Source organism: Gracilinanus agilis, chromosome 3, assembly GCF_016433145.1.
Source record: "Gracilinanus agilis isolate LMUSP501 chromosome 3, AgileGrace, whole genome shotgun sequence".
Lineage (NCBI taxonomy): Eukaryota > Metazoa > Chordata > Mammalia > Didelphimorphia > Didelphidae > Gracilinanus > Gracilinanus agilis.
Genome location: NC_058132.1, coordinates 115,781,158 through 115,793,317, shown reverse-complemented (window position 1 = coordinate 115,793,317; position 12,160 = coordinate 115,781,158). Strand labels below are relative to the sequence as shown.

Below are 12,160 nucleotides of genomic sequence, written 5' to 3'. Positions count from 1 at the left end.
CATTTTGTCTCCCTCAGTAGAAAGCAAACTCTTTTAGTGAAAGGAATGCTTGATTTGGGGCTTTGTTAGTCTTTGTGATTTGCATGATGCTGACTGTATAGTAGGTCCTTTTTAAATGGTGTTTAATTGATTTCAGCATTGATCGTCACTACTCATAAGAATTCCCTTGGGGAATCTGTTGTGAGTCATTTCAGTTGTGTCCAACCCTTTGCAACCCCATTTTGGGGTTTTCTTGGCACTGAACTACTTGAGTGGTTTGCCATTTCCTTCTCTAGGTCATTTTACAAATGAGGAACTGAGGCAGAATTAAGTGTCTTGCCTAAGGCCATTGTAAACAACTGAGGTCACATTGGGTATAGGTGCAGGATCCTGAATTCAGGGATGCCCATCTGAAAGGGAAAGCCTTTTCCAAGGAGCATAAAACAGCTACCCTGCCTGTTCTTAGGGAGCTCCTCATATCTGATAGAAGGAAATCGACTTCTAAGAGTTCGACTGTACTAAACATAAATCTTTGTGCTGCTGTTTAAATAAAACATCCCTTTGATTATAAATTTAAGGTCTAATTTCATTGTTATATCAGAAGAGAACAGATTCTGAGCCTAGAGAGGAAATGATTGGCACAGTCAAGAGGAAAGATCCTTCTCCCTCCTTGTCTCAAGTTGACCCCATATAGTTACCACATAGTATATAAAGAAGATTGGAAAGGGTAAAGGACACTGCCTTACCATCCAGTATCGATGTGGGCAATGACATCTAAGTAGCACGGGGCAGTGGTATGTGGCCCTGTCGTATCGTTATTGTTTGTCATTTGAAAGGGATGAGGTCCTTTGCCCTTAAAAGCACGTTGTGTTCGATCTTGCAATTGCCATTTAGATGGGAAGAAAATATCTCAAGAATGAAGAGGTGGAAGAGGGACCTCTGACAAAGACTTAATCGATGACCCTCTGAGTCAAAGTCAAAGTCATTGCCCCGCTCTAGTGATGACATTCTTTATCTCTATCAGACAGGCATGTGAACTTCTCAAACTTTCACAATCGTTCATGGACTCTTTTATCTTGCCCAGGCCTTTGGAGGCCAGATGTCAGGGGTAGATGGTAGGAATGGAGGAGTTAATGACAACATACATGTTGAGGAGTGATCTGGTGCACAGGCAACCACTAGAAGAAGAGAAGTCTCCTCAACAAACATAACACCTGCTCTGCCTGCCCTTTGGAGTCTTCTCAAAACTTCCAGAACCACTTTCAGCTTTTGTGGGAAGAAAGGGTCTCTTTCTCTAGTTACATGATGTTTTTCAAAGAGTCTAAGTTCCCCTAGTGCTGCACCCATCATTTCATTTATTTATTTATTTATATGGCCACCTATTTATTTATTATTTCATTCATTCATTCATTCACTTATTCACTCATTAACTTATTTATTTATTCATACATACATACATACATTTATTTATTTAATTTTACTTATTTATCTTCAGTCTTGGAATCAATATTGAGTATAGGTTCCAAGGCAGAAGACTGGTAAAGACAAGGCAATTGGGATTAAATGATTTGCCCAGGGTCACGCAGCCAGGACGTGTTTAAGGTCATTATTTGAACCCAGGACCTCCCTTCTCTAAGGTCTGACTCTCAATCCACTGAGCCACCTAGCTGCCCTCGCTGTACTCATCATTGTATTTTTGTGTTACTACTTAGGAGGCAGCAAAATAGCACATATGGATAGAAAGCCAGGCCTGGAATGAGGAAAATCTGAGTTCAAATCTGGCCTCAGATACATGCTAGCTGTGTGATCCTGGACAAATCATTTAATCCTGTTTTCCTCAGTTTCCTCACCCATAAAAGCAGCTGGAAGAGAAAATGGTAAACCAATCTGGTATTTGCCTAGAAAACCCCAAATGATGTCATAGAAAGTCAGACTTAAGAAAAGTGATGGTTTAGTTGTTTACTTAAGTTCTAACTGTGTGTTATTGTATCACACTAGAACTGATTTTGAGTTTCTGCCTAGCACAAAATCCCAATGTTAAGACTTAATATTTAAAACCCTATTGAATTTCATTTTTATTACATTCAGCCCAGGGTTATAGTCTGGCAAGATCCCATATGTTTTTAATCTACCTCAACTCTGAAAACTGGAATAAGTTTACTGCCTATGCCTTCACCCAATCACAGATAAAAATCTTCACCAGAACAGGGACACATAATAAATGTGAGATATTTATTACTAAAAATTTCTTAATTTTAGAAAAACAAAGTCATCAGTTTTTTGAAAATCCTTCTCAATCCTTCATATTGTAGTCATCCTTTCATTGAGGGCTCAGATACAAGTAGTATTGAGCAACTGCTTTATTTTGCTCATCTTCTTCCATCAGCCTGCATTTTTATGTGCAATGTTATAAAACGATGAGTCACTGAGCACATTTAGAACAAAATACCACGCTAAACAAATCATCAGAAAATGAATTAGTCTTTCTCTAGGGCATCTGAGAATCTTTTCTACCTGATTTATTGGCACACAGTAATTATTTTTCACTCACTATTTCTTTACTTCTATCAGAGACCAGCAGTATCTTAGACTTTTTTTGTAAAAGTAAACCAAGACCAAACTATATTTCTTATTTCCCAGGAAATTAAAGGGAAACTCTGCCTTGAAAATCACCCCTCCTTGTCTTCCATTACCTCCATGTAACATCCCCCCCCACTTCACTCTTAACAAATTTTAGAAATTAACAACATTGGCTTTTTTCTCTTGGGTAGCTTTCTAAATCCTAATGGAAAGCAGATCTGGAAACCATGAAAGAGTAATTAAGTTACTTGATTATATTTTAAAATAAATCAGTGAATTCAATGTTATTTGGTATGGGGGAGCCATTTCAACATTTCCTTGAATTTTCCTTATTTCTTCAAAGAAAACATCATGCTAAGGACTTTTTTTGTGTTATTCACATAGGATGCCCTTCAAATTGGCTACTGATCCTTCTTTCAATTTGCCTGGAGGGGACTAGCAAATTTCCTTCAGTTGATATAAAACCATTTGGAAATACTAGATTTTTGAAGAGCCAGGCAAGGAATGGAGGAAAAAAGAAATAATGGGCCTTGGTAAGAGCATTGGCTCTATAGTCAGAGAATATGGGTTCATATTTATGTTATGGCCTTATTATGACTTTGGGCAACTTGGGTTTCAGTTTCCTTATCTGTAAAATGAGGCATTTGAACTATATAGTCCCTTCCCAGCATAAGTTCATTATCCAATGATCTTTTTCCCTTAAGAGCTTTAAATGGACAAACTATGGGATATATTAAATCGACCAAATACACATGACACTTTACAGATAAGTCTTTCTAATGAATTGCCTAATTTTGACCCCTAAGCACTCTTGTTGGGAGGGAGGAGATTATCTCTGTTTTGAAAATGAAGAAATTGAGGCTGAAAATTTAAATGATTCAACCAAAGCTACCTAGATTGTAGATGGTGGAACCAGGTCTCACATTGTAGTCTTGTGACTCCAAATTGATGACGTTTGGCTTCTATATAATCTCATTTTAATATTGTCATTCAGAGCTTAGAAATTGTTTTTTTTTCCTCCAGTGAATTGGGAGATTAGAAAAGAATAGATTCCCGTGTAACCTCTAGAGTAATACTTAAAAAATTTTTTATGTGGTCAGTTCCTAAAGAGCAGCTTAAGTATGGAGAGCTGAAGAAAAGCTATGTTTCACTTTTGGATATTACACTAAGAGATGCTGTTTGGAGGGACACAGTCACAGAAGAACAAACTGTTTTTATTTTTGTTTTTCATGTGCTCTTGGCTCAGTTCTAGTCTTCATAAGCTAATTCAGAACTGACTTGAATATGGAGTTTTATTGGTTAATATATTAAAACATACGTTATCTTTAAGCATATTTCTTATCACTAAAACTACATGAATACAAGGGATAAAAAAGTAGCACTTAAATGGCATGTCATTTCCTAGTAAAGCATTCCTCTTATCTTTTTCTGCTCAAATTACCTTATCTGTTTTCACGTACAGGTTATATATGATTGTATTTATTGTGCATGTTTTCTCAGATAGGATGTAAGCTTCTTGAGTACAAGACTATTTTCTTTTTAGTATCCTTTACTTTCCTTTGAAAATGATTTCTAAATATCACACTAGTTTTATTCACCACCAACACCACCACCATCACCACCACTTGCTTCTACTACTACTACTACTACTACTACTACTACTACTACTACTACTACTACTACTACTACTACTCTACTACTACTAAATAGACTATAAAATATTTGAAAAATGTCCTCATGGAAACCTATTTAGTTTTAATAATTCAGAGAGCCTGTCATACAAAGGCAGCTATAGAAGTTACATTTTTCTACCAGTAAGGTAGAAAATTGATAGACATGCTTAGAGCATGAAATAAACAGGTAAAAAAATGCAAAGAAATACTTTCGGAATAAGCAGACCTCTGAAGGCTGTTAGCTATGATATATCCTTGTCTATTGTAACCGAATTTGTTTACTATAAATGAAAATTACATCCTGATGGAGCCGATAAAATTACTAAGTTCCAAGAATGGCATCCAGAATCCTTGAATGGATGAAATATGTATCTTCATGAATTTAGGAACAAGCATTTAAGAAATGGCTCTAATGTATGGATTTGTTTGGGGTATAAAATTTGTACTTGCCTGTATGTGAAGTTGAGAAAAAATTCTCAATGAGAAAAATTACTCCCATCTCTATTTCCCACCTTTGGAATGTAGATGTTGCCAGTCAGGCATAACCCTACCCTTTCTCTTTCCATTAGATATGGTTACCACCCTTGGCTCTACCCCTTTAGAGAACTTTCTCTGAAGACAGGAAGGGAGAGAGGAAAGATGAGTGAATTGGGATCATGTCATCATTATTATCGTTTTCATCATCATCAATGATGACAATACAAACAATACAGCACAATGATAAGCCCTGGATACAGCATAGCCTTGCCTCATTCAGCAAAATGATGCTTTGACTCATTTTAGCCTGTAGGGTAAAAAGAAAATCCTGAATCCATTTTATTCTAGCCTTTTGGGAAATTTGGCCAAAAAGTAATAATTTGAAACTTGGGCAGCTAGATGGCTCAGCAATTGGAGAGCCAGGCCTGGAGCCAGGAGGTCCTGGGTTCTAATTGGGCCTCAGACACTTCCTAGCTGTCTGACTCTGAGCAAGTCACTTAATCCCAATTACTTAGCCCTTACTACTCCTCTCCTTTGGGACCAATACTTAGCATCAATTCTAAGGCAGAAGGTAAGGATTTTAAAATTATTGTAAGGTTCTTTCAAGACATAGCACCATTTCTAGCTAAGATAAAGCCTGGTACTTTTGGACTAGACCTGAAACTTTAATCTTTTCTATATCTTTGCTTATGCATATTGAACCCTACTCCTTTCTTCTGTAGTTCCTGCCCTCAAATAGGCAAAAATCTAAGCCAAAAGCATTTTTAGAAGTTCAGATGTTTAGTTGTAGTGAGTCAGCTTTTAAAAGTATTACTGAATAAAATCTTAATTAAGAACAGAAAATGTAATTCTATATCTATCCTCCAGACAGAAGAGATGAGAGGAAAGTAATTTCCATTGCTGGGGTAAAGTTCACCAGCAGACTTTCCACCTAATCTAGTCCTTGCTATTCTCTCCACCCTGGTGGTTGAAAGTGTCCGTCAATGTTCTCTCTCCAGCAGCTTCTGTTTTCTTGTAAGTGCTCCTTAGGTCTTCTCACCCCTTCTTCTCCTGCAGCTGTCACAGTCTCCCTTCAAAATTTCTGTTTTGAGTGGCACTCCCATAACAGCATCCCAATTTCTTTTAGGGTTAGGGAGTATGCAACTCTGTCCCATGCAAATTACACCTCCCAGGAACTAAAGTAGCTTTGTTTCATTTCAATGTGAATGCATGAGCAAAAAAGTTTTAATTAGCCCTGCTTTGTACCAGGCACAGTGCTAAGTGCTGGAGATATAATTACAAGCAACAAGATAACCCTCGTCCTCCAGAAACTTATATTTGAAAAGGGGAACATAACACATACAAAGGCAGGAGATGTTGACATGGCCTAGTAGGTCAGGGATGAGCAAGATTAGATGAAATCTCTCCAATCAGAACCTCTGAGTCCAGGAATGGGATTCCAATTGTTTTGGGAAGAGGAGAAGGAGGAAGCAAGAAAGCAAGCAATTAGCTTGTAGATGGTCAGAAAATACCTGGAAATGACTCTGTGGTCACAGAATTTCCTTTTTAAGTGTCTTATAGAAGAAAGTAGGATTCCTTTCACACCTCCAATAAGAACTCAAATCTGCCTTCTTTCATAAATGCCAGCCTCTCATGAAAAACCCACAGGTCATGCTTTTGGGGAGTCCAGACCTCAAGCATCAAAGGATAATGGGGAGGTATGCTTCTAATGCTTTAGTTCCCAAAGAACATCCAAAACCAGTCAGCAAACATTCATTAAGTGCTTAACACTACTGCTATTGCTACTACTATCATAATGAATAATTATTATTATAAGTATCAGTTATTTAGAACTAATTATTATAAACACAAATTTATTATAAACAATAATCATTAAGTATAAGCAATCATTAATAATTTATTAGAAATAATTATCAATACTAAATCATTACATGAATATAATTGATGGTAATGATAATATGACAAACCCAGCAAGGGGTTAGTTGGCCAAAACCTTGGAATTCAAAGTTCTTCCTAATTGGGGAAGAGAATAAACTATTTTGAGATCATCCCTTGAAGGACATGGTGGGGATGAGGATGTTGTGGTGGCTTCTGACTCCTGACCTCTTTTGGAGTTTTCTTGACAAAGATACTGAAATATCTTTGCCATTTCCTTCTCTAGCTCATTTTACAGATGAGAAAACTGAGGCAAACAGGGTTAAGTGACTTGCCTAGGGTCACATAGACAGTAAATGTCTGAGGCCAGATTTGAACTTGGGTCTTCCTGACTCTAGACCCAACATTTTCTGTGGGAAGAGGGGTATGTGGAAGTTTTCATCTCACTTTTGATGGGAGTTTGAAGGTATTTTTCTTTAGGAAAATGATAAAGAAAGAGAGGCAGTAGTATTTCCTTGGAATAAAAAAAGACTGTGGTAGTAGCTAGTGTCTGCCTTGTCTTTAGGTCCCTTCTTTAAACCATGTCAAATGTTTTTTAAACGAACAAACTGGGAAATGTGTAATTCTGGGTTTTATCTTAAGTGTCTATTCAAGCAGCAGGAAAAATGAAAGAAATAATCCAGATGAGCAGAAAAAAATTGGTGGACACTGCCCTGCCTTGTCCTTCCCTGCCCTTACTTTGGTTTAAACATGTTTAAAAATATTTTGCTAAAGAATACTTTTGATGAATTTAATATCATTTTTATAAACACTTGTGATTGAATCTGTCCTTATGTTGCCAGGTAACCCTTTGCAGCATGAAGGTGTAATGTAAAACACATAGGAGAGAGGGACCTTTCTTAGTGTAGGGCTGGTAGCTCAAACCCTAAACCATTATTGGAGAGTTTTGCTCTCTAATCAGGAGCATAAATACTGGCCAGTTTATAACTACTATTTTTTATTTTATTTCATTTTTCATTTTTATATTTTTATATTTTATTTATATATTATTTTATTTATATATTTTATTTAATATTATTTTATATTTATAAATATATGTATATTTCTATTTTGTAAATCCTCATCATGAATGTAAGCCAAGCTTATAATAATAATTAGCATTTATATAGAATTTTACAAGTATTATATATTTTGATTCTTATAATCACCCTATGAAGTATTTGCTCTTAGCAATCTCATTTTAAAGATCAAAAGCTGAGGCTTTGGGAAATTAAAAGATAATAGATAAATAGAATCTGAAAATATCAAAAAAAATGCAACCAATAAACTTGGAAATGTCCTGGAACTGGACCACTAGAAAAAGAATAGAATATTATCCACAATTGGATGGATATAGCATTAATTCACTAAAAACCTTGTAGGTGACATTTATTTTTTTATTTGAAAAATTTTATTTAATTAATTTAGAATATTTTTCCATGGTTACATGATTTATGTTCTTTCCCTCCCCTCCTGCCACCCCCTCCTGTAGCCAACAAGCAATTCCACTGGGTTTTACATGTGTCATTGATCAAGACCTATTTCCATATTATTAATATTTGTGCTAGGGTGATCATTTAGAGTCTCCATCCCCAATCATGTCCCCATCGATCCATGTGATCAAGCAGTTGTTTTTCTTCTGTGTTTTCTACTCTCTTAGTTCTTTCTCTGAATATGGACGGCATTCTTTCTCATAAGTACTCCAGAATTGTCCTGGGTCATTGCATTGCTGCTAGTAGAAAAGTTCATTACATTGGATTGTACCACAGTGTATCAGTCTCTGTTCTTCTGGCTCTGCTTCTTTCACTCTGCATCAATTCCTGGAGGTTGTTCAAGTCCACATGGAATTCCTTCAGTTACTTATTTCTTTCAGCACAATATGTAGATGACATTTAAATTTTTTTTAAAAATAATTTTTGTTATAAGCTTTTGTTTTTATATCACCAATGTTTTAAACAGATCTCACTATCCCAAATTGTTATAATTTGTAAATTCCATGAAATGAAAAGTTTTCAAAGTTTAAAGACTTACTAGAGGAGATCAGAACCATGTAGGAATAACATGAAATATTTGACCATGCCATTTGTGTTGACCTGTTTGCTACTAGAGATGTTTTGAAAATACTTTCAGTGAATCAACAGAGGTTTTGTTCATCCTAATGCTTTTATTCCTCAACAAGAAGCTTATTTTAACTCTCTGCCCAACAATCCATTGAATATTAAGATAAAAGAGTATTTGTGGGATGGTGACTTGTTCCATGATTTTTCAATTTAAACTTCCTGGAACAAAGGAGAATGAAATAATGATAATTGTAACAACAACAATGATGAAGGTAATAATAGCTACAAACATGCTCAATGTGGTATTTTAAGATCTGTACAGTGTTTTCCTTATAAAACACTCCAGAGATTTAGGGCATGTATTGTTAGCTTCATTGAGGATAGATTTATAGTTTCAGTGGTAGAGTGAATTTCCAGTGAAGAAACTCTCTTTATCAATGCAAGGCAGCACTTTAACTGCAATTTATCATCTTAGAGAGTTGCCTAGAACATTCAGAGGTTAAGTGACTGGTCCTGGGACACATAGTTAGGAGCAAGACAAAGTCTTCCTGGTTTGGAGACTGGTCCTCCATCTACTTTACCTTGCCATCTCTTTTGAAGAATACTAAATAATTAGATCTTTCTATTGCTGAAAATAAAGGGTCTACAAATCTCTTTAAGGATATTATATTATTTGAGATATACTACAATTCAGCATGATAGGCACTATAGACTATTACAGAAGAGGAAACAGACTGAAAGATTTGTCCAAGGTCCCAGAACTCATATATGTCTGGAAGTGGGCATATTTGGGGGGATTTCAGATTTGAATACTGGTCTTCCTCTAAGCCTAGTACCCTTTCTGTTGTATCATGCTATGATAGCTAGATATAGATTCATTCAGCAGCAGAAAATAAATGGGAAAATTAAAATAATGGACTAATCAACATGTTTTAATTTATGTGCCTGGCACTGGGTTAGGCAGTTGGGATACCTGTTAATAGTGAGAAAGTGTCTCTCTATTAAGAGCTTATACAAACAGATATGAAGGTAGAAATGATTTTGGTCAAAGTTAATATTTGGAACATTAATTTGGGAAATGAGATTGAACAGCCCTATTGATGTGAAAGGAAACAATTAAATAAACATGAAACAAAATAATGGAATATTTCTACATAATTAAATAAGAAAAAGGGGTAATTGCTTTTAAGCTTTTTCAATTTCCTATTGATGGTCATTATTTTATAACAGTTATTAGAAAAATCAATAAAACAAGCATAATAAAGTTTTGAAATCCATGTTTTCATTAATTCTGATTCTTAAAATGTGAAGATAACAGGAATTCTAGTTGTCATCTAACTTTCTTTCTTTCTTTTTTTTAAAATCCTTACCTTCCATTTTGGAGTCAATACCGTGTATTGGCTCCAAGGCAGAAGAGTGGTAAAGGTAGGCAATGGGGGTCAAGTGACTTGCCCAGGGTCACACAGCTGGGAAGTGTCTGAGGACAAATTTGAACCCAGGACCTCCCGTCTCTAGGCCTGTCTCTCAATCCACTGAGTCACCCAGCTGCCCCCGTCATCTAACTTTCTTTGCCAACTAGTCATTAATACTACTCCTTCCCCTCCTAAATTGCTCTTTTAGTTGAGATTTTAATTATATGGTATCAATTAGTTGCTCCCATACCTTTACCTTTACATCTTTTTTACCATTTTATTACTGCTTAGTATTTTAATCTAATTCTCTCACCATAATTAGTTTTGTGTTCTATGTCACTCTCCAGGACTCCCTGTCTTTATGTTGAAGAAAATCAGATGCATTGGTCATTGCTGTGCATTTTACTTTCTGGTCTATGCCTCTATTCCTTAGTTTGCATTTGGTTTCCCCTGAACCATGTTTTCTCTTGAATCATGGATCTTGGCCTTCTGTTTCTATCAAATTTCCTTTTCCTTTTCTTCTTGTGTCCCTCTTCTCACATTACTGTGTTAGCTTATTTTTTCCTCCTCCTCCTCTTCTTCTTCTTTCTCCCTCTCTTCTTCTATTTCTTCCTCCTCCTCTTCCTCTTCCTTTTTTTCTTTTTTCCCCTCAGTACAGTTAGCTCCTTTTCAACATTTGTAGTACTTGAAATGAATGAATTTTGGGATTAATGTTCTCATTTGATTGTGGCACAAAGTAGTTATTTAGGTCATTGGACATACTATAATCAATTTTTTTCAAATAAAATTATATCTAGAACAATTATTTTAAAATATGTTAATATTATTTCAAATATAATAATTATGTTCTTGGAAAGGAAAATGCTTAGCTTTTTATTAATTCCAGAGTAATCATATTTCAACTGCTTGTATTTTTGATTTGTTTACTTTGTTTTTTTAAACAAGAATTTATATAGAATTTAATATTTTACCTTTTCCTTTCCTGATTTCTGCAGACATTTCTACATGAAGAAAATTATGTTTGAATATTAATCAGATACTCCATTATTATGCATAATTAACCAACAAATTATTTATTTATTTATTTTAGTGCCCAACTGAAACCAAAGCAATATTTGGGGTTCATCTGAAAATAGTTGGAGACTGGACAGGTATGTAGAAAATTCACTTTGGACACTCAGACTTTAAAGCATTTGGAAACTTGAGCAACTTCACTTGAGATTAAAGAATAATCAATACCATTTATTTATGACTCATTAAGTAATTAATTCAATAAATCATTAATTTATGATCCATGCATGCATTTAATTAATTTTAATTTTTTTCTTTTGTTTACTTATTTATCCATCTATTTTTCTATATATTGTTTCTATCCATCTATCTCTCTGTGCTTTTTTTCTTCCCTTTCCCTCCAACCCCTTGTAGTTTTAGAGATTATAGGAGTGTGCCTTTATTCTCTTCAATATTACAGTTTTAAATACATGTTTATTATCTAGATGCTTTGGTGGATTCAAAAAAGTCATGAGACATCAGGCCTACCTTTGAGCTTAGATTCTAGTTAAATAATAGTTGAAGTCAGTTTGTAATTCGTTCATAGACTAATGGTTCAGATAACAAGTATGGTTGGAATTCAGGGGAGAAGAAGAGATATCAAAAGAAAAAAAATGAAGATGTAATCCAAAACACAAGTGCAAAAGGGTTAGTTGTCAAAGGTCAATGAAACATCCTTTCATGAAAGTCTGGATGGATAACAAGGGAATGAGTTTTAAGAGAGATTTTGGATAGAGGAAGGTAGATAATTAACTTCTTGGTTCTAGATGCTGTTTATATTTTCAGTGAAGTAGGAGAAGCAGTTATCTACTAGGAATGAAGGCAGAAGAAAGATAGACTTGCTAATAATTATATATCCATTTCTATGTATATATAATTTAACAATTTATTAGATGATATTTAATAATATATTCAATAATAATTTTAATACTTTATTATATCTGTCCTTTCTAGTACCTCCTTTCAAATTAACAAAAACAAGTAAAAAAGAAAATCCACCTAGTTACTTGCCATT

General features: G+C 34.9%; 1 protein-coding gene across 2 annotated transcripts in view; it reads left to right on the top strand.

Moving 5' to 3' along the window:
* Positions 1–12,160, top strand: part of NOX4 (NADPH oxidase 4) — a 238,008-nt gene that overhangs the window by 116,858 nt on the left and 108,990 nt on the right. For both annotated transcript variants that reach the window (XM_044668216.1, XM_044668215.1), the window contains exon 12: positions 11,186–11,246. In XM_044668216.1, coding sequence (XP_044524151.1) covers positions 11,186–11,246 — 61 coding nt within the window. The remainder of the gene's footprint in view (positions 1–11,185; positions 11,247–12,160) is intronic.